Below are 23,864 nucleotides of genomic sequence, written 5' to 3' on the forward strand. Positions count from 1 at the left end.
GTAAAGCTTGCCTTTCGTAGTTTAGGAGGGAGGGTGCAGTGGAGAAATGATTAGGTTAATGGATCACCACAAGAAGTTTGAGTTGCTATCAGTGTCTTAAGTGTTTTTGAAAGCTTTACTTTATGAAAGTACACACAGCTTTTTATGAGTGGGTTTGCGGACGAGTTTGTTGACTGGTTGTGTTCTGACTTTCATTTTTTTTTTTTTTTTTTAAATTTATATGCGGTGCTGAGAATCGAACAGTGTCTCACGCTTGCTAAGCAGTCGCTCCACCACTGAGCCACAACCCCAGCCCTGGTTGTGTTTTTGATATGTGTAAAGAAGTTGGGGAACCCCTGTGCATTTTGAAGTTTTAACAGTAATCATCAGCGGAAGAGCTGACTCTGCAGTTCTATCTTGTTTGCATTTTCCTAACATTTAAGAGTTATCATTTTTATTATCTCTACTTGATTGTTTTTTGCTCCTTTTATTGCTCCTTTTGGTTCGCCAGGAACCCTCAGTGAATCTTCAGGGCCACCTTAATTCCCTTAGGACTTATAAAATGTAAACTTGAAATACTGATACACTCTGGTACTATTTTGTCTACGCTTTGCCCTCAACAGACTCCACCACGCAGATTCCTAATTAAGAGAGCTTCAGTGTGTACCCAGTGACTTCACTTCTGATCATCATAATGGGCTGTGACTTTTAACTTTTGAAATTCTATAGTGTTTTTTAATATGCTGTGAAAGCCGAGAGGGATCCCAGCAGCTGTTCCTTCCCTGGTTTGCACAGGTCCCTTCTTTTACCATTTCATGCCTGGGTTGTTGCAGTGACCTCTCTGCTTAAGACCCTTCAGCATCCATTTGTTTCCCCTCACCACACTTGGTCGAGAGCTGTCAGATTAATCTTTTAAGTATTTTTAGGATGACACTCCCTGTTGCTGCCTCTCCTGGGTTAGAACCCGTGCCAAAATTTAAAAATTGCACACAGCCTGGCTGGCTGAGGGCGCCATTTGTGCGTTCACCCTCTCCTTACTGCTCCACTGGCCTTTACTTCTACCTTTTTTTGTTTGCAGAAAGTCTTTTGTATTGTCTGACCTGCCCTAAATTCCCTCCTCCTTTAAGGCCTTCCTTGACCATTCTTTTTTTAAAAGGCCACTTTTTTTTTTTTTAATTTTAGTTGTTGATAGACCTTTATTCTTCTATTTATATGTGGTGCTGAGAATCGAACCCAGTGCCCCCACACATGCTAGGCAAGCACTCTACCACCAAGCCACAACCCCAGCCCCTTTGACCACTCTTATCTCCTTTCATTTCTTTGTTGACTGGTTGCTTATACTCCATATCAATTGATTACTGGCTTTTCTTTTATAATCTTTAAAAATCTTTCAGGGCAAGGAGAGTCTTTTGTTACTTTTTGTTAACTTCTAGTAATGGCTAACATAGCACCTTTGGGTTTCTGTAAGTACTTCAGATGCTGAAGCTTCTCCTTCACCCCTAACCAGAATAGCAAAGTTGGTTTTCAGATGTAGGAAGACCAGATTACCTCATCTTGGCCAGGGCTAAACAGTTTTTGTAATTTCATCTGTAGTGGTGGAAGTGTTACTTAAAGACATCAGATACAGCTATAAATAGTACTTATCAAAAGTGCTTAATACATGGGGTAATAATATCTGATTCAGAGTGCATTCTACTGTCACATATAAGTAATTAAAACAAAAAAAAATTTAAAAAGTGCTTAATAACCCAGGGAAACATTAAAATGAAAAGCTATTGGTTTTATATAATTAGGCAAAAAAAAAAAAAAAAAATTAGACTTTTTTTTTTTTTTTTTTTTAAAGGAATATATTAAATTTTCCACCAAAAATAATTTTAAGAGACTTACTGGAGTGGTAGTGCATGCCTGTAAACCCAGCTACTTGGGAGGCTTAGGTAGGAGGTTTGCTAATTGAGGCTGTTCTGACCAACTTATTGAGATGTCTCAAAATAAAATAAAAAGGTCTGGGGCTGTAGCTCAGTGGTAGAGAGCTTGCCTAGCACAAGCAGGGCCCTGGGTTTGTTGCCTAGTACTGCCAAAAAAAAAAAAAAAAAAAAAAAAAGAAAGAAAGAAAGAAAAAGGGCCATTACTATGGAAATCAGTAGCAGCCATTTGTCTGTATGGGGTAAAAATTTTAAGCAATAAGTACTGGATGCCAGATTGTAATTATGTCCACTAGAAAAATATAAAAAAACATTATAGCAGATGTTGATTCTTAGATACTTTTTTATGATTTGAGTGAAATGAAACAGAACAAAAATATTTTAACATTTAAAAATAATCTTTACACATAGTACTGAGTAACTGATGAAAAAGATACTTTCTTAGCTATATAAATGGAAGGTAAAATTTTGGTAGATCATATGATATTCTTTAACTAAAAGAGGTGATAATAAAAAAAAAAAAAAACTGCTCTATACGCTTCTTTTTCTTTTTTTGGTACCAGCGATTGAACCCAGGGGCCATTTATCATACAACTATATCCTCAACCTTTATTTATTTTGAGACAGTCTCGCTAAGTTGCTTAGGGCCTTGCTGAGTTGCTGAGGCTGACCTCAAACTTGGGACCCTTGTACTCCAGCCTTCTGAATCCCTGGGATTAGAAGCATACACCACCAGGCCTGCCTGATACTCATTTTTAATTTAAAAAATAATTGGCTTGTTATTAAACCAGTAAACATTTCTAATACTCCTTATTTATGCTGCAATTTTCAAAGTTAGAATTCTAATTATTAAAATTATTTTAAATAGTACAATGTGAGCTGCTTTAAAATTACCACTAGCCTGTCATTTTAACATTAGTGAAATGTATCTCCTTAAGAGAAATTCTTTATTTGTAGTGAATTCCAGACCACTATAATCTCAATTTTTATTTATTACAGAATCAGTTGTAAACCACAACAAAATTGTGTTTTGTAAGAAGTAATTCATAATCCCATCATACCCAAAGTTACCTATTTTTGTTATTTTTCTTTTCTGTCTTACGTGAAAAGAAGCATTCTTTACATTTGTAATTTTGTGGTTTACTTTTAATATATAATGTTTTATTATTGTACCACAACTACCTAATTGTTGAATATTTTAACTTGCATTCAACATTTTCTTACACTTTGAATGCTGAGTTATTTTCTTTGGAGGGGGTTGGTTCTTAAGGGATATAAGTCAGGGGTGCTCTACCTGAGCTAAATCCCTGCTTTTAAAATCTTATTTTGAGACAGGGTCTGTGTCCGTTTCCAGGCAGACATTCAACTTGATCCTCCTGTCTCAGCCTCATGAGTAAATGCATTACAAGCATGTACTGCAGAGCCTGACCTACTTTCCTTTTAAATTTTTTATTGTTGTTATCGATACTGAGATAAATTCTCAGGAATGCACATTTTTTTTTTAAAAGAAGGATGAACTTTATTAAATGTAAAAGTTTTTCTGATTTAAAGGTGAACATGACTCTCGCCGCCCCTCAATGGGCCTTTGTTTTATTTATTTATATGCAGTGCTGAGAATCTAACCCACTGCCTCACACATGCTAGGCAAGAGCTCCACCACTGTTATGACTCCAGTCCTTGAACATGACTCTTGATACATAAATGTGTAAGTTAGTTGTGTGTCCACATATGCATGGGCATGAACACATGCACACACACCTCAGCTTCTTCCAAAAGAATTGTGGTTAACAGTGATAGACCTCCCCCCTTTTAAAACCTTGACTTTAGGTATAGATTATGGTATTTATGAAACTCTTTGCATACTTCTCACTTGATTTCACATCTATCTGTGGCAGGGTTAGATAAATCTCTTGGGCATTAAGATTTTGAGATTGGTATTTTGGAAATGACGTAGTTTTCATGGGTTAGATTTAGAACATGTGATTATCTGTGGTTATTGTCATACCTTTTCATTTCAGACAGTTCTGTGAGGGCCTTCTCTGAGTTGATGCTAACTTCTCTTAATATACTGAGTATGATGAGGTTATATTCTCATAAATTAATTTTTTTTTTTTTTTTTGCTGTGTTTTGCCAGGGAGCTAAATATCAGTCATTTGACTTCGGCATTGGTTACATACAGGTGAACCTCAGCTTGTGTTGGAAGTTTGAGTTGCCAGATAACAACACATCAGACCTGATGGTGCTTGCAGGGGTACCTCAGAGAGCGCTGCCTAGCCTGTGTGGAATGTGCAAGCAGTTCACTAATGGTGTTATTCCTTTTGAGTGCAGAGTAGTTATTGGAATGGCCATTTGGTGTTAAGATCAGCAGGAAACCTCGTTGATTCTTTTAGAATGTTTGTATTGGTGTAGTCAGGCCAGTAAATCACCTTTTCTTTGTGGTTTCTACAGAGCTGTAGTCATGGTTCTCGTAGTGTTCTGTCGCCCGTTCGTTTTGTTATTTGTACTAGAGTTATGTGGGTGATTGTATTCATGTTGTCTGTTGGCTAAGTACATAGGAGCATTTTGTTGGCAAACCAGAGTACTGTGATGTCTTTCGGTTATTGCTTTCCTCTTAAAGAAGAGTAGCAGTTGAATCTTTGAATTGTTCCTATGAGTTCAGTGTTGTATTTTTCCTTTAAAACTTCATTTCATTTAATGTTCACAGTAGCACATTTTCTAGGTGAGTAAACTGAGGCAGAGGCTTAATTCACATAACTGTTTTATGATTCAGAGCATCCATATATGTTTTTATCACTGTATTTTAAAATATGAAGCTTTAGAGGTTCTTGATGTTCTTAGATCTTTATTTCCATAGGTGTTTAAGGGGTTCTTAGTAAGGGTTTATGAGATGATTGTGTAAGTGTGACTTTGTGTATTGGCTTTTTTTGGTTAGATTGAAACAAGGTGTTTCCAGGCAAAACGTACTAATATCCCAGATGGCCAACGTTGCTTATACCTGGTTTCTATTTTGTTCTCCAGAAGCCTTATGAAATATGCTTACTTAAGTCTGTTCCTTTACAAACCTGTAGTTCAGGTTGGAATAAAGTGTGTGTGTGTGTGTGTGTGTGTGTGTGTGTGTGTGTTTTCCCCAAGGTTTTAGAATACAGTGTTGGTGGGGCAATTAGGAACCACATTAATGGGGCACTACAAGGAAAAGTATAAAGTCTATTTTTTTGCTGGGGATGGTAGGATCACTCAAGCTTTGCTTCTCAGTTTGTTGGTTTTGAAAGGGACTCCTGTTACTAATTCAGAGATGATTGGATTATGGGATTGACCTCCTCCCCAGCCAGAACCACACAAGAGGTTAATGTATAAAAACTATAATGAATTCTACTTATTTATGAGAAGAAATAATAACTCAGTTGAACAGGATCATTGTGTTCAGAGATCAGCATGCTTGGCTAGATGATGAAGTCAGTTCTCTTAATTTGCTTGGTATAAGCAGTGTCAGAGTTAAGGAACTTATTTGAATCTTTTTAGTATCTTCTGTAATCAGACTCACTTGCTTTTATAGGGATGAACTTAATGTGTGCATCCTGTGTCCTCTCCTTCACTGTGCCAATTGGATAACATAGTCCACACTCTGACTCCCTCTGTCTCCTTTGCTTTTGTTGAACCAATTCTTAATTCCTTTATCTTTCTTTAGAATTGTCCAATCTTTTAATCTTCTTATTGCCAAATCTTTCCTTAAAGTGAATTTTTAAACCTGATGTGAACTATTGTTTTTTTGTCTTGTCAAAAACAGTCTTGGTCTCGGATTATAGCTCAGTGGTAGAGCACTTTCCCAGCATGCTTGGGGTTCCATCCCCAGCATTGCAAAAACAACGACAACAACAACAAAACAAAACCAAAAATGAAAACAATATTCTCATATTCTTGATGAGGTAAGATGCAACTATCCTTTCGTTTGCAGGTAGCTTTTACATTTTTGGTTATTAATGTAGGCTTGGCCTACATTGATGTTTATGTTAGTGGGTTGGTGAACCTGCCTGATTCTGTGGATGTTATTATCTCCAGAGGGCTTACTATTGAATTTGAAATAGCATTTAGGTAACACATCATCACTTTGTTTTATAATTCAGTAGTTTTCCTAACTTCTTTAAAGTCATTTGAAGTTAGGTGTCTTTATTTTTATCAACTTTTGAATGTAAGTGATAGTTACTAAATCTCAGTAAATACAACATGTCTAGGTTGATTTAATTTTGTGGTTTTAAAAGCCAGTCAATTTTAATATATAAGGACTGTAAGACAAAGCAGGGGAAAACAAGAAAAGGATGGAGGTAATTACCTTCTTCTAAATAAAAATTTTTTTTACTTTCAGCACTTGGATTTAGATATATGAGAAGTAGAAGAAGAACTGTTTCTGAAAACAAAACCCTAAAGTTGTGTTTTGAATACACAAAACCACTTCCGCCTAGTACAGTTGTATTAGTTACCTACTGCTAAAAAACAAATTATGTAATGTTTAATAATGCAGTTCTTTAAGCCTCACAGTATCTATAGGTCAGGAACCAGGCATGGCTTCCCTCAAAAACTACAGTCAGGATTTCAGTTGGGGGCTGCATTCATTTCAGCTTGACCGGGGAATGGGCTGCTTCCAAACTCATGTTCTTGATATCGGGGTTCAGATCTTAATAGATTGTTAGACTGAGGACCTCACTTCCTAATGTGCAGAGATCTTTTTTGGTTCCTCGCCACATGAACCTCTCCCTGGTGTGGCTCATGAAAAGGCAGCTGTCTTCCTCAAGGTGAGCATGCAGGAGGGCAACAGAAGACAGAAGAGGATTGGCAATGTGGACACCCCATAACTTGCCTTAACGTTGTTTCTTAGAAGCATGTCACTAGGTCCTGCTCACAACAGTGAAGGGAATTTTAGGTAGTTGCTGCTGCTTATCACCGTTGAGTTGTGTAGATCTGTATGTTTTGGAGTAAAGAGAACCGCTTAGTACTTTAAGATACACAGACATTTAAAGACTTTTTGCTAAGTTTGCTTCTGTTTTTTCCCCACACGCCTTGTTTCTTTATTCTGCATCCTTCCCAATTTGCAGAACTCCTTGCAGTTCATACTTGTTCTCTCCCTGCCCCCTGCTCAGCTTTCTGCATCCTGTTCTCCTGTCTCCCCTTTATCTCTTCCAAACTTGCCTTTTCAGTCCCTGCTGTTTTCACTGATAATAATTAATTATCTCACCACTACTTTGTGAATACAAATGGAGCTCTAGTACTTGGGGGCTGTCCCTAGAGTCTATTTAGGATTTATATAGATTATTTAGGATTTATATTAATATTGATTGTTAATAGCGGGAGAAATGGTTGGTTGTTTGTGACTTAGGGACTTGAGCTCTTTGATGTATATTCTTCTGAGACTTGCATCACTTACTACTTTGAAGTAGAATATCTACCCCCTTCCTTTTTGGTAGTATTGGAAATTGAACCCAGAGCCTTGACTGTGCCAGGCCCTCATTCTACCACTGCACTACATCCCCAGCTCATTTTTTAAATTTTACTTGAAATGGGGCTTGCTAATTTACCCAGCAGCTTGAATTGTGATCTTCTCAGTCTCCAGACTAGCTGGAATTACAGGCTTGCACCACTGGACCCTTTTAGAATCTCCACTTTTTGGCAGTTTGCTTCATGTTTGCTGTGTCATTGTTTCCTTCTGAAGAATTTAGCCTAGAAACAGCCCTGTTTATTTGCTCACCTGCTTTTGCTGTCTTTGCATATTATGACAACCTGTAGTGAAACATGACAGGCTCTCAGGAATCATCTTTGAAACCTCGAGCTCAAAGGCTGTTGCTTTGAGTTAGCATTTGACCAATTATTTATAAAACTATTTTCAAATGGAAATTGGTACTTTCAAAAGCTGTTGCTCTTCCTTACTCTGTGGTAGGATATTCCCTGAGTTTTGATAAAAATTTCCAAACTTGTGTGGAGAAGGATGAACACTTAAAGGCAACGAATGGTGTAAATCAATCTTTCTTCTCTCTCTCTCTCTCTGTCTTCCTTTCTTGTATTATATGGTACATAAAGTTTACCAATAAATGATGTGACCCCTGTGACCTTTTTTGGTGGGTAGGGCGTTAGATATAGGGGTAATGGATATGGGCTCCTGTTAGCTCTCACTCCCTTCAAGATAGAGGATAATAATAAAACTTATTGTTGGAAAGAATACAACAAATCAGGAAAGAAATTATTTGTCATCTTTGAATAGGACATTTTTGAGATTAAAATAAGAAAAATTTACAAACAAGAATTCTTGGATACAGTATTGCTGCTTACATATTTTACATTTTCAGTATTCTGTGATTTGACAGCTATTTTCTCTAGGTGTGATGCCACCTTTACTTATTGATAACTTGCTATGTGGCAGGCAACTCATTGTGCTAGTCACTCATTGAAAATATCTCTCTTTGTCAGAGAAGCCTGAAAAATATTTCCTTCACAATTGGAGGAAAAAAAAAAAAAAAAAGGGCCCAGGACAATTCAATAATATATCCAAAGGTGCAACAGCATCGTCTAGTTCATGCCTCCTGACTACTGCTTAGCTTTGATCTGGGCTCTCCCATTTCATCCTCTTTGCCTCCCCCAGTCCTTGCAGAGGCACACAGGACACAGGGCGGCTGCTTGTAACTCTTCCTCTTTGAGAAAACTTAGGCATCCGTGCAAATGTCTTTTGTTATGATACTATTTTATTAGAAAATAAATGAAGGCCTGAAAAGCCTGTGGGAAATTGGTTTGGTCTAGGTTATAACCCATGTCTGCGAGACGGGTTTGTAGAGCTTTTAAAGGGTAGATTAAAAGTATGCTGAGAAGCATAGAAATTGTTTGGGAAGCCAGGATTCATTTTAGTAGAGTTTAGTTTTTCTTCCACTATCATTGGGTTATGGGTTATTAATTGGAAAGTTAATCCTTTATTGTGAAGGAGGAAAGCAAATGTTTGTGCTTTCTGGTGTGTTTTTTTTTTTTTTTTTTTTTCCTGTGCCTCTGAGAAATTCAGCTATTTAGTTATATGCCTTTTTATGTTCAGATGCAATGGTTAAATACTATCTCAAACTTCTTAGTTTCCTGTCTGAGTAATGGCAGTTGAAAAGAACACATAATTAGAGGAAATAAGAGGGGGCATTTTAGTGTGTAAAGCTGATGACCAGAACCAAGAATGATGGAGTTCTTGTGGAATTTTCCTTTGTAACCTCTGATCACTGATGCTTTGATCTTGTGCAAAACTGTACTGTATTTTCCTTGAAGTTTACTTAGCATTTCTTTGATTGAAGCTGGTTTAAAGTTCTAATTGGTTTAGGACCAGTGATGCCTGCATTTCTGAGAACCATGGAATGATTTTTGAAGTCACTTTAATGGCACACTGTGAAATACTGTTAAAATTAACAGAGGTTAGGAGACTTCTTTTCTAGTAAAGGACAGATAGCTTTTCTGTCTTTCCAGGTTCTTGAAATAGGTTAGTTTGGTTGGGAAGTTACCAGAATAGAATCTTTGTGTATCAAGAAGTGAATTCTGCCTCTAGCATTCCATAGCTGGGGTTCACAGCTGGGTTCATGCTCCAATTTGAGTACCTTGTATGAGTAGGTAGTACACATTTAGTCAGCAGTGTTTTAATAGTTGTAGGTACTTTCTTTCTCAATAAGCCTCTTAGCATGCAGTTAACTAATAGGGCAATATTAATTTCCTTCCCTTTCCCTTAAAACTCTTGGCATAGGTTTAGTGAATAATTCTAGATATTTATGTTGACCCTCTGTTAGATAGTGTGATCAGTGTCCCCCTTTACCTTAGACCTCTTTATGTCTTTTACCAAATATATAGTAGTGCTTTGACCATAGCTGTGTAGTCAAAACACTTTGATTAAAGATCTTCAGGGCACATGAGGCATCTTCAGTACCCTTGTCTGAAAGAAAGTGTTGACTGCTGTACTTTCATCCTTTATGAATTCTTTAAAAGCATCTATTATTTTTAATTTGCAGCAGCTCTTGCCAGGTAAAAAGTTTTGGGAAACAGATGAATCCAGCAAAGATGGACCAAAAGGAATATTCCTGGGTGATCAATGGCGAGACAGTGCCTGGGGAACATCAGGTAATCTAGATCTAGCATCTGTACTGTGATTTATGCCTGTCTTAGAGCTCCTTTCCTCAGCAGTTGGCAAGTCATGAATTTTACATCAGCGACATAAGCATGTCAAGCAAATGTCCTGTTCTGTAGTATAACTGCTATTAAGGAGCTTATATGATGTAATATATTAAAACGATTAACACAAAATCAAATCTTCAATATTTTATGAAGTGCTAGCCACATAGAAATGGTCTTATTTGAAATGACCATAATTTCAGCTATCACTTTTTATTTGGTATTGCTGTCAGCATACTTGGAATTAGAAAGACCCTTGCCTGCCATTTGAAGTTCATGTCCTCCCTCCCCACCTTGCCCCTATATACCATATCTGGGATGATCAATCTTTAAGTGATTGGGGCCAAATAAAATTGCTGGGCATATTTGTTCTTGTGATAGTTTACCCCTGAAGAGGAGTGGGGGAGAACTTGTAGAGACAGAAACTGACAGCAGAAAGAAATGACAGCTGTTAGGAAGGAAGGAGCAGAAAACCCAAAAACTGATGTGCTTATAACACACTGTAAGAAAGGAAACTCATGATGACATTGATTTATCAGAAAAGATCAAATTATGTTGTTTTTAAAAAGGGAAGTAAAATCACATTGTTTCAGTGATATTACCAGTAAAATATATTAAAGAAATGCTGCTACTTGAAAGTTTACCCCTTTCATTAATTTATCTACTTAGCTAGAAGAACCAGTTATGTGAACTGCTGTATTCCTCTGCCATCCTGGGTGAATGAGGGAGTGTGTTCTGTTTCCTTAGTTTATGTAGAATATCAATACTTAGTGAGACACAATAGGATATTTTGGCTCAGCTCACCATAACAGGTTTCCTGATTCCCAGACATTGGTTTATCCGTGAGACATCACTCATTATTTGTTTGGGCCTCTGGCTGCACTGTATCATGCTTGTGTATCTTTTTTGTAGATCATTCAGTTTCCCAGCCAATCATGGTGCAGAGAAGACCTGGTCAGAGTTTCCATGTGAACAGTGAGGTCAATTCTGTACTGTCCCCACGATCGGAGAGTGGGGGACTAGGCGTTAGCATGGTGGAGTATGTGTTGAGCTCATCCCCGGGCGATTCCTGTCTAAGAAAAGGAGGATTTGTAAGTTGGCTTGAGGAACTCGTTCCTTTCTCTTTCTCTCTCTTTTTCTCCCTAAAGCAAAACATACTGGTTTAGTTTCTTTAGATGCTCACATCACGAATTACAGGGTGTTTAAAAACACTTCCATTGTAAATAGAGCTCAGCCTACAGTAGGAGACGTAAGATGTAAATTAAAATTTAAAAATGGAGAAATAATGTTTTTTTTGGGAACACATTGATAGTAAGGCGAGATGAGAACTGAAATCTAAATCTCAGTTCATTGACTTATAAGAAAACACCATTCTTAGTTTAAAACAAAAACAAAAAGCAGAAAAGAGAAGGAATGTAAAAACAAGTTGAAAGGTATTGGTAGGGAATTATAGTTCTGAGAGCAGTTTTACTGATACCCAAGGAACCTTAAAATGCACCAGATATGTAGGATCATTATTGTTTTGCAAGCTGGGCTTTAATTATAGACTCACCTTTGGCCCTCCATGAACAGCTTTGCTTCTCACAGCTGGCCTGTCAGAAAATTAGACGTTCTATTGATTCTTTATCTATAGTAGTTTTTAAAAATTCATTGCTACTGACCTTTTCACTGAATGGTAGCCAAAGCAGCCTCATTGCCTGTAGCCTCTTCCTATTAAATCTTGGCAGTTTTCTCCAGCATCTTCGATAGCCTTTCTCAGACTGTTTCTTTCTTTATATCACTGACTTCTTAGTGCTAGAAGTCTTAGATATATTTCCATTTGAGTCTTTCTCATTTTCTATTCTGTGACTGTTTTTATGTTCTAAGTTCCAGCTAGGAAGGCCTCAGAAACCATAGCAAATCTGTCTTGCTGCTTCTCCTGACTCAACTTGTTTGGTACCTTTCCAAAATCCTTTCCCTCTGAAATTGCTTTGGGCAAATACCACCTGATGGCAAGCATTTAAGTGACTTTCTTTTCTCCAAATCATATTAGTAATTTCACCTTCATAACTATTTTTCTTCCTTTATTTTAAAGTACTTGTTACTCATATTTTTATTTTCCTAAGTCTGTTGTTCAATATTAGAAACATGGTCATGTTTTCTTTCCCCCATGTAGCTTAAAACTTCTTAGAGTAAAAGCAGTTCATTTTTGGTATAGCTTCCTCAAGAGTCAAGTACTAGTCATTCTAAAACTGACCAATTACTGATTAGGATTAGAGATAGATGTCGCTTCTTGAGTGCTTGCCTTGCAAGCTCAAGGCTCTTGAGTTCAGTCCCCAGTACTGCAAAAAAAAAAAGGTCGCTTCTTGATTTTGAACCTTTCCAAGGTGCTGCTTGGAAAATCTACCTTTTGCCTGTGAGGAATGGGATCAGGCCAAATAATCTTTGCCTGTGGCTTCATAGGAACAATGGATTTACTTCTCTTTTTCACTCTCTCCCCAGTTCACCTTTTTTTCTGTTCTCATACTTCCCTTATTTCATGAATACAGGTTCTGCAGAAGGAGTGCCACGTTCAAAACATGGCCTCTAACTTTCAGGTGTTGATGGGGCAGAAAAATTTGTGTGGTGCAAATTAGTGAGTTGGTAGTGCAGTGAATGAGGATCTTTGTGATTCTGACTGTGAATTCTCTGACATGCGTGTGACCAGTTTCTAGTTTATGGGCGTTAGCTGTAAGGCATGCATCTGGAGGAGACAGACAGCTCATTGGAATTAAGGGGAAGATAAAATGGTGGGACTGAGTTAATGCCATTTTTACCTGTAGTTTTCCTCTTGTTAAAGGATCATTTTATTAGAAAATTGTTTTTCTGACAAAAACTACATCTTTTGGATTTGGTATCTTGTATTTGTTTTTGAAAAGGTGAGTTTCATTCTTAGTTGTCATGGGAGACTTGGTAATTTTCGGCTCTTTCATAATACTGTGACCAGAGGATATTAAACATCAGGATAGATGAGGTCAGACGATTGAGCTCTTAACAAGCAGAAAATTTACTAAGGTTCTGAGGTAGGCATACAGATAAATGACAATTCTCTAAATATGAGTTCCAGATTCTTCTCTGAAGGAAGGTTGTATGTACTGAAATATTAGCCCATATTTTGAGTTGCATCTGGAAAGTGCTAAAGGAGGACATAAGAGAGGCATCAAGTCACCATGCTGGCATGTACGATTTTCTGGTTGATGGAGACCTGAAGATTAGTGACATACTAGTCAGCTTTGGGGTTGTGTCCTACTGATCTTTATGGTTAATTGACTTTGCCTGTTGGTTACAATGACACCTAACCAAAGCTATGTGCATGGAAACCTGAGTCACTTTTTGGTTGTCATGGTATACATGCATCTTGAAAAAGGTGAGCTTGCTTGCTTTTCTTTTCTTTTCTTTCTTTTTCTTTTTCTTTCTTTCTTTAATTTTTGTTATTCAAAGTGTTGAGTTCAGGAAGAGGGATAATAGGATGTTTGCTTGTTGTAGATAATTTTTCTAAAGAGTGGTACTTGGTGATTTATGGGTCAGAGCGTCCAGGTATTTTTCCTTTTGAGTGACTCTGCTAACATGACTTCCAGTAAGCAATGGAGAAATGCTACTTTACTCCCTCAGGAACTGAAAATACACGCCATCTCTGATGGCATAGTGATTGTAGATCCAAAGCAAGTCCTAAGAGTGCATTCTCAGCTGTGACACAAATAACACCAAGATTTGAACTTGTAGATGATGATGGTTCATAACTAAAGAAATCTCATTTTGCAAAGGTTTTCTATTTTCAGCGAGGTTTTTTCTTTATAGTTTAAATAGAAGTATTTAGCTCTTTCTCTACCTTCCCTGAGCATTCTTGACTTTGTTTTGATTATACAAATGGCTTCGGTTTAGTAGTTTTGGCATCTGTGATAAATCAGAATAAGAAGACTCTGACAACTGTATTCTTTCTTAGCCACCTGATGTATATTCTTGGGATCATTCTCCATAATGAATCCAACCTTCAGGGCAAGAGTTTTGGGATTAGGGATACTCATAATACCAAGTCTTTAATATTCCTTTCCTTTTTTGTATAAGACAAATGACTTCTCCACTTTCAGACCTGGTACAGAGGGTTTACAAAAGCAGATTGAACTATTGTATTTTTGAGGCCTGTGGTAAAATTGCTCATCTAATGACCTTGCTGTTGGTTTTCAAATAGATTGATGCCTGGCTAGTCCAAACAGTGGATCATAATTTCTACCTTGTTGTTTTATGGTGTATAGGTAAAGTTTCATATTAAAGTTTCATTAGGGCAAAGACTATTCTAACCTTGTAGAAGAAAGTGTTTTAGAAAACATACTTTTCTCTTTCTAGTTGTTCTGTAGAATGACTGCTTTCTGACCTGGAGGATGCATGCATACTCATGGCAATTCTTTTGGGTCTCAGAATTTGATAATTTGCTTTTCTAGTCTTTACTGCATTTATTTTAGGTGATCACTGCTGCTTTACTTTGATTTTGTATAAAAACTTTGGACAGTGTACTACGGATGGAAACGAGGGTCAGGTGTACCTTTGAGTCTCAGGTGTACCTTAATTTCCTCATCTGCAAAATAGGGGTAAATAAAACCCAACAAAGTCTTAATTTCTGTGACTATGTAATACATATGGAAATGCTTAAAGTTTTGTTCTTCACAGTCAATGTACCCATTGCATTAGCGTGCTTTGGGAGCATGTTAGAAACGCACACCCTGCCTGACCTTTGTTTTTGTTAAGATACTCCTCCTTGGTGACTTATGTGCATATTAAGTTTGATAAGCACTGCAATAAGATCTAATTCCTTGGAGATTAAGTCATTAGGAGGCTATGAGAAACATACGAGGTAGACCCCCTTCCGATTTGGACTTGCCTTAAGTTTACATGTTCTTTTGTAGTTTCACGTTTTCAGATACTGACTAGATAACTTAAAAAAAAAAAAAAAAAAAAAAAAAAAACAAACCCAGCCTCTTTTGGGGAGGTCTTTATCTTTAATAAAAGTAAATACCACTTTCTTTTTCTTCATGGATATCACAGCAGAGGTGACCACTCTTCTTATCTTTCTGCACATCAGGAACTGGGTGATTCTGTACACAGTGCCTGGAATAGACGGTGTTCTACAGTCTGTATTGCTCTTCTTTTGCTCATTCTGAAATTGGGATGCTTATTTCCAGTGATAGTATGTCATCCTTTAATTGCTATTGTTTCCTTTTTCTTGTCACATAGAATTATGGTGCCTTAGATTTGATCAAATTTATAGTTGGTAGCAAGTTGGTCCATATACATGTTCAGAAAATCCTGTAGCACAAAGCATTTAATAATGAGAGCCTGAACAGTTTGTTTTGGGGTGTGGGAGAACAGGATATTGCAATTTTTAAGCCTTTGGAAGTGGTTAACCCCCAACCCCCATGAAAAAGGAAATGGCTGAAAATTAGATAAAGTATTTTTGAGGATTTTTTCCCCCCTTAAAAAAGAGTTGTACTTTTATGAATTGCTTTACTCAATCATTTGAACAACCTTTTAAGGTATTGTTTCCATTACTTTATAGATGAGAAAAAACAAGTTCTATATTAGGGAAAGTAGTGGGGCCTGGATTCAAACTTTGTTCTAATTTCAATTCAGAGCAGTATTGCTTTCTCCTCTGCTGTACTGGCTTATGAGTTGCGATCCTTTTAAAAGGCCTGTGTTTATTTTTTGTAGTTCTGGAAATTGAACCCAGGGCTTCACATATGCTAGTCAAATGCTCTACCACTGAGCTATACCCCCAATCCGTTTTTGTTTTTATTCCAAGACAGGATCTTGATAAGTTGCTGAGGCTGACCTTAAATTTGTAATACTCCTTCCTTAACCTCCAGAGTTATTAGGATTACAGGTGTGTACCACCATGCCTAGCTATAGATCATACTTAACATGTTAAATTTAGAATTCTTTCTAAATGACCACTTTAGAACTTTTACTCATCTTTTAGTATTTGAAATATTTTATTACTAGTTAGAACTATAAACTGTTGTAATTTAAAAGAATTTGGTATTTCTGGTTTTTTGCATTTTGCAAAAAACTGAAGTGGGCACAGAAGAAACCAGTGTTTTAGTTAACATTGTTATGATTTTTATATTCAGTGAGTCAAGCAGATACTCAAAGTATTACTTAAAAAAAAGAAAGAAAAAAATTTCTGTTCTCACTGAATGTGATTTTTGCCATGTGGAACTTTGTCCTATAGTAAGAGGAGGACTTTAATTCTGCTTCTTCACTCACAATTGAGGAATATAGGCAGAAATATTCTTCCCTTTATGTGAACCCATACAAAGAAGATGCTGTTAATCCTTACTTATTTTTTCATTCATTTACCTAATAGGAGTTTAAAAACACTTTTGTACTAGAAAATACGCACCCCCCCAAAAAAAACCACCCAAACAAAAACAAAACAAAACCAAAAAACAACCAAACCATAAGACTTGCCTTCTGATTTTTATGTAAGACTTAATTATGTTGTTTCTCAATTGTGAATGCTTATTAGGGTTATTGGAGGAAAGACTTTTTATAACATTTGATAGATTGTCTACAGACCAATTTAGTCAGAGTCTTTGTGTCCAGATGTCTGTAAATTTTAAAAAAGACCGTGATGATCAGCTCTCACTATATGTTGGCTATACACGTGGATTTGATAGTGAAACCACTTAATTGGAGTATTTGAGATTTTTAATCTGGATACCTTACATAGTGTTACATAAGAAATACCAGCACATCCCTTTTACTAATATTACGTTACATTTGTATAAAATGATTTAAATTCATAAAACGTATACACATGCATTCTTTCATTGATGTTCATAACTACTCTTTATTAAACACAATTATCCCTGTTTTATAGATGAGAAAACTAAGACTCAGAGATTAAATGACCTGTCCAAGTCCCGTGACCAGTAAGTGTTAGCCATTGAGATAGAATATAGGTTTGGTGTACTGCATCAGTACTTTGTTTTTTTTGTTTTTTTTTTTTTTTTTTTTTTTTTTTTTTGCGGTGTCAGGGATTGAACCCAGGGCCTTGCGCAGTACTTTCTTAAAGACCATACAGCTGTGAATTCCTTACCTTAAAATATTAAGAAGTTGTAAAATTATAAAATTTACTAGCCCATGTATACCCCTTTTGTTCTCTCTAGGTTCTTAATATTAGAGGCCTTTTCTATAATCCTGAACCTTATAACCCAGGTTTGTTTCCTACTTGTGCTCTTGGTTTCATTTAGAAGTCAGGTTCGACTGCCAGCCGGTGTTATCAAGGACTGTTGTTGATTTACTGAGCTTTTATGGTTTCTTTTTTTTTTTTTTCTTTTTTTTTTTTTTTCAACGTTTTAAGTGACAAATGTATATTTACTACTCCCCTCTACTGTCCTGCTCCTCAGTTCTTGAAATTGAACCCAGGGCATTGTGCATGCTAAGCACAGGCTCTACTATGAAGTTATAACCCTAGCACTTAAGTAACATTTTAATTGAACTATTTCCCATGTGCAGAAAGGTGTACTAGTCATACATGTTCATTTTCATGAATTTCTGCAAAATAAAAATACCCAGGTAACAGCCATTCAGATAAAGAAATAAAAACATCTCTTCAGCCCCTTCTCCCCTCTGAAAGAAGGAACCTACCATTCAGCGCACATTGATAGTTCATTCAGTGTAGAAAATCAGGTGCAGTGTTTTGTAGGGATGTTTTGTAGTATTGTTGAAAAGCAGCTGCATCTCAGGGAAATGGTTTGAAAAACTAGCCTTTTGCAGTGTAATAGAGAATGTGACTATTAGTGGCTAAGGTTTCAGGGCAGACCTCTGAACATGTAGATGTCTGAGCAGGTCCTCAGCAAGACTTTGTGTAGGGTTGCTGAGGAAAGAATGCAGAGCACTGATTTCGCCAGCGCATCTCCTCTGCCACCAGCGTTCTTGCTTGTGGAAACTTCCTACTGCTGCTTTTCCCTCTTTCTTTTGAGTTTTTGCATGTAGATGTTTTAAATTCCCTGTGAAATACTGAAGCTAAACTGTTTCTCTTGCGTTAGTGATTTGATTTGTGAAGATTCCTTATGAGTGGCAGTGGGACAATCCTTGTGATGATACTCTTTCGCTATAGACATTAATGGTTTCTGATTCTGGTGGAGTTTTGTTTTGTTTTTTTTTTAATCTATACCACATTACCACCTTTCAGGCTAATATTTGATGGTAATAAAGATACCAGGAGGATACTTCGTAATTAGCAGTATAGTTTTACATGACTTTTTGGTCCTCTTATACATTTTTTAAAAACCATATTTATTATGTTTCTGCCAGGTTCTCTTTTTAGTGTTAGGGTTATGAAAACAAACATGCAGGTTCTATCAGTTTTGTCTTTGAAATGTGAAGGAACCTATTGTCTCTGATTATCTTAAAGATTGTTTTTTTCTTTAGATCTCTGTCATCCTTATCTTTGCTTTGGGATATAAGTGTAGTGCTTAATTGGCTATTATTCAGTCTTTGATTCAATAGCAGTCCATCCTGCAAAGGTTCTACTCTGGAAGGCTCCTCTCCATGACTGCCAATGCTTTGGTTTACCATCTTGATGCCACTTGAAGCTAAGTTGTATATCCTTTCTAAGTACCTTGTCTTATGTGTTCTTTTTTTCATATTATCCATGAAAACTTTACTTTTTCTGTATCACATTTGACTTTAGAATGACTTAAAAGTAAAATGGGCTCTGAATTAGTAGTCAGAATATCTAAGAATGTCATGGTCCTTGAATTAATCTTTCTGGGCCAGTGATCTTCAAGAACTACTCTGAGGGCATCTCTGTGGGCTTGTCCCTGCCCACAGTCATATGTTCACAACCGATTGTTTTTGGTGTGCAGTAGCTCTCATTCTTTGTTGATTGGATTTGCTTCATACCGGCAACTTTCATTTGGACCATGTGTACTTTTTTCTTCCTTAAACTAGTAACCAGTGGTGGGAAATAGCAAGATTTCATCCCTCTAGTTTTATAGAAGCAAAGTCTGCTTAGTACTCTTTTGTGTAAGATTCTTTTCAAAGCTCTCTGTATCAAGTTAAGTTATTGTATAAAATTTTTTCCTTTTGAAAATTAAGGTGAATTTACTTTATGTGTTCAGGGGTTAACTTTGGATGTTAGCAAGAAGAGAAATAATTTCCTTAGAAGGTAGGAAGGACACAACCATATCTGAACCAGATCAATTCTTTTAGGTTCAGGGTTTCAAACTTGGTAATTTGAAGCATTTTAGATGTCAATTCTCTTGTAGCAAATGCTTCAGAATGCCCCTATTTATCTCAAGAATAATTTACCTAGAAGTAGATAGGTAGTGGAAGATGGCAGAGTACTTTTCATGAAAGAATTTCACAGGTATATTATTTTTTAAATGTTTTAGGTTGATTTATTTTGAAGCATTAAAAATTATAAAGTTAAGGGCCATCAGTGAATGAATTATTGATGCAGAGAGCCCTATGGATTATAGGGTGAAACTGGGGAGGTGGTGGTACAAATTGGCCGGGCATTTATCCTAAAACCCAGAATAGAGTAATTGAGTTGAAACAGTGCTAGACCACTATTTGGAAGTAGGAGAGGGGTTTTCAAAGGATAATGGGGAAGTATGAAATTTTATGTGCTTATTAACACTTTCCCTCTATTTCATTAGCCATCATACTTTGGTGTTATTTTAGGAACCAAGCTATTATGTAGATGTAGATTTGAGAATAGAGAAGTGGGATCCAAAGATAGAAAATTGTGGCTGGCTTTTGGGCAGAAAGGGTAAAGGCAAAACGAACACAAACACAAAACCAGTGGGGGTGGTGTGGAGTTGGGTATGGTAAGACTGTCCTAAACTTTGTAATGTAAATGTATGTATGTCTCCCCCATTTGGCAAGACTTCCTGCAGTGTTCCTGCCTCTGTGTTGTTTGTTAATTAGATTGTAATGTCTGAAAGGGCACAGACACTCTCCTGTTCTGCTTAGTCTCTAGTGTAGTCTGGTGTCCACAGTGGTTGCCCACTACTATTAGTCGATGATGATTAGTGAAGCTGAAGCTATTTTTTGAACAGGGCCCAAGGGATGCAGACAGTGATGAAAACGACAAAGGTGAAAAGAAGAACAAGGGTACGTTTGATGGAGATAAGCTAGGAGATTTGAAGGAGGAGGGTGATGTGATGGACAAGACCAATGGTTTACCAGTACAGAATGGGATTGATGCAGACGTCAAAGATTTTAGGTTTGTATGTTTTACACTTCTGATTTTTAAAATGGGGCTCTGGGTTTTTGTTTGTTTTGATTTACTTATATTTTACTCTTGTATTCCACCCCTCCCCCCATGTTTCCTTTTTAAGAATTGGATCTAGTGTAGGCCATGCCCAAAGATGTAAATTAACTGGTAAGGTGGAATCTTCTAAGAGTTGTTAGTGCCTGATGCTTTGCCAAAATGGTAGATTCTGAATTTGTATAGAGCTCTTGAATTTACTGTGTACAAATGATTGATAAGATTTGATGATTCATTAAGATTGTCTCTTTATGATCCTATAAAGATTGTCTTGGTAATTCTCAAATGGCAAAACAACCTGGGGATAGGTACCTTGGGACTTTGCCCAAGTTTCTCCTATATTGTTGTGTTAGAGAGTTGTGGTTATTATTGGAAGTGTATTATATCCTTCTGACACATTAGAAGGAAGAATAGTTGAGAACCCATGCATTATTTCATTTAAGATTCACAAGATCATTTTGAGGTAGGTGGGTCAGGTATCATTTTTCTCATTTTGAATAACCAGAGATGCCGCTTAAAGTTGTTGTTGTTAATCGTATCCCTTCCATGGATGCCTCTCATTCCTCCTCTAGTCATGATTGATGGGCAGATTTTACTTTGTGATTAATATACACAGTATTGCATATTTGTCTTCCAGAGTTGGAAAATATTTCTTATTTATGTAGGATGTCTTTAGTAGTGGTACACAATTATAAAAATCTATAAAAGTCACTGCTCAATGATATATGATTAATAATTTAATTAGAATAATTTTAATGCCAGTCTGAAGCTAATGGGTGTGTATTTTCATATCTCTCTCTTTATCACACACACACACACACACACACATTCCTAATAACTACCAAAGTCAAAATAAAATGTATTTTTCATCATTTGTAGAACAAGTGCCAGTTAATAGTCGTAATTTGTTATCTTGAATGTGTATAGAATTATAGTGATTGAATGGAATTTGAGGCCCAAGGTAATAAACAGTTACTTAAGATCTTTCAGAGTTCAGGTGGCCTCTCCACCCTGAATCTCCAGCATCCAGTAGCAGTATTTTGGGATATTTAACTAGGAGTTGGGGAGGAGGAGGAGGAAGAGAAAGAAGAGATGGTGGCCATATATTTAAAGGAATATGACAGTACTTATAATATGTACACACAGCCTACATGATTACTTTGAGATATGAAGGGCATTGGATGGAGCCATAGGCTATACTCTCTTGACATTATATATTAGTTTGATTGTAGATATTGTAATCCTACAGTTCTGTATATAGTATTATGGTATGTCTATTCCAGGCTACCCAGAACAGTACTCATTTATACCTGTGTCCCAGGGTATAAATGAGTACCAAATGCAGTAGCGCCCTTTTTTTTTTTTTTTTTTTTTTTCCTCTTTGAAATGTCCTGGTCTGGATGATAGATTCAGTTTTGATTTTAAGAATTGTCCTGTTATCAGGGGCATATCATCAGTAATGAATTAACTTTTACTATTTTGAGATGGTCTGCTTCTGGTTTCTTAGAAGGGAAAGAGAGTTTAACATTGATCAGTAATACTAATCATACCTTTTGAAGAATCATTCTGAGATGTGGAATTTCCCCTAGAAACTGACTTCTTGCATTGCTTTTCTATTTGAAAGAGTAGATGTTGCTTTTGGGGGCCATATTTTACTATGTGTGTTTTGGTAGGTACCTCTCTTCATGGATGCCACAGACAGTGATTCTTTCAGTTTATTCAGTATTCCTGAAATCTGGACTTCTTGATAAAGGGAATATAAATTAATAGCATTCAGTGTAATTTAAGGGATGGGAAGACAGGCAATATAATCATCATTTCAGAGGATATTACCTGTAAGCACCATAAAGGATCTCTGGGTATTTTGTAGAAATAGTTTTAAGCGTTGTTAATAATGAGCTATGTCAAGGACATTGTCCTTAAACTTGGGGTTGCTATAGTATCCTTCCCTTCTCAAAATAAGATTTAATGCCCTTTACTTTCTCTGTTTAGCCGTACCCCTGGTAATTGCCAGAACTCTGCTAATGAAGTGGATCTTCTGGGTCCAAACCAGAATGGTTCTGAGGGCTTAGCCCAGCTGACCAGCACCAATGGTGCCAAGCCTGTGGAGGATTTCTCCAACATGGAGTCCCAGAGTGTCCCCTTGGACCCCATGGAACATGTGGGCATGGAGCCTCTTCAGTTTGATTATTCAGGCACTCAGGTGCCTGTGGACTCAGCAGCAGCAACTGTGGGACTTTTTGACTACAATTCTCAACAACAGGTACTGTGTGTGTCTCTGTCACCCTTACTACTCCCCCTCCAGCCAGCACATTATTTAAGTTACTGAAATGAGGGGATGGGGGAGGGTGACATGATTTTAGGTCGTCATTAGCCAGCCCTGTTAATGCAACAGTGACTTGGGTGTACACATTCTGTCCTTCCCCTCAAAAACTGGTTCTCATGGCACCGTTAATTTGCAAGAGAGTGTCCTTCACATGCTTCCTTTGACTCTTCTCTCTCTTCATCACCTGGAGAATGGGTGAGGTGGCATTACCTCTTGAAACACAAACTTCTGGGATGCTATATTCCTTTCCTGGAATATTTATGTGTTTGTGATGCTGCTGGATTATTTTGTTTTTAAAATAATAAACTATTACCTATCACCATCAAGAGTGCATTGTCAAGTCATCTCATCCGTCTTGAACTTTTAGTTAGTTACTATAGAAAACACTGGTAACAGTCTGGTGTCTTTCAAAAGAGTTAGAATATGACTAGAGAAATGCATATGCAAATAATTCTGTAAGATCTGTAGTGAAATTACTTAGTTCTTTTCTTTTATTCATACATTTCTGGAAGATTTTTGTATGTGGAGCTTCTGTTTTTGAAGGCATTGTGGGACTAATTCGAGGGCTTAGTGATCCTTCTGTTTGACTCTTTTTAAGGAAAATCAGCCGTCTGACCTATAAAGGAGAGCACGTAGCTTCATGATCTTGTTAAGTACCACAAGTTCTCCTTTGTGAAAGCAGTTTGATGGACCATGAATTTCTGTCACTCCTTAGTTTTTTACTGGAACATAAATACAGACTTTTAGGTTTGAGACTGCAGTCTCATGTTGAGGTTTACAAATGCTGTGTCTATTGGAAAATGAGCTTATGGTCTTTCGAGATTAGTTGTACATATCGTATCTTTTAGATTCTGTCATAGAAGGCTGATTTTTGATTGACAACTAGATAACAAAGCTAACTATATGAAGTTTATTGAGAGAAATTCCTTTGTGTGATAATGTGTGTATGTTTTCTTTGGTGAGGAGGGAGGGCAGTGCTGGGGGTTCGAACCTACCGCTTTGTGTATGCTTTGGCACCGAGCCACACCTCACCCCTCAGTTTTTAATTAGACTTTTTTCCCATAGAGGTTAACTGCAAGTGCACATTATTCTCCCTGTAGTTTCCTAGCAGGTTGCTTACCTCCATAAAAACTGACTTTCTGTGCCTTTTCTTTATAACCATTATTGGTTCAAT

General features: G+C 36.9%; 1 protein-coding gene across 14 annotated transcripts in view; it reads left to right on the forward strand.

The window, feature by feature from the left end:
• Window positions 1–23,864, forward strand: part of Pum1 (pumilio RNA binding family member 1) — a 124,073-nt gene that overhangs the window by 51,159 nt on the left and 49,050 nt on the right. For 7 of the 14 annotated variants that reach the window (XM_047542591.1, XM_047542594.1, XM_047542597.1 and 4 more), the window contains exons 4-7: window positions 9,911–10,019; window positions 10,983–11,161; window positions 20,153–20,319; window positions 22,357–22,627. The exons of 3 other annotated variants lie outside the window; for them this stretch is intronic. In XM_047542591.1, coding sequence (XP_047398547.1) covers window positions 9,911–10,019; window positions 10,983–11,161; window positions 20,153–20,319; window positions 22,357–22,627 — 726 coding nt within the window. The remainder of the gene's footprint in view (window positions 1–9,910; window positions 10,020–10,982; window positions 11,162–20,152; window positions 20,320–22,356; window positions 22,628–23,864) is intronic. 4 more of the 14 variants (XM_047542599.1, XM_047542600.1, XM_047542601.1 and 1 more) reach the window with 2 other exon arrangements.

The sequence above is a fragment of the Sciurus carolinensis genome, chromosome 1, assembly GCF_902686445.1.
Source record: "Sciurus carolinensis chromosome 1, mSciCar1.2, whole genome shotgun sequence".
Classification (NCBI taxonomy): Eukaryota; Metazoa; Chordata; class Mammalia; order Rodentia; family Sciuridae; genus Sciurus; species Sciurus carolinensis.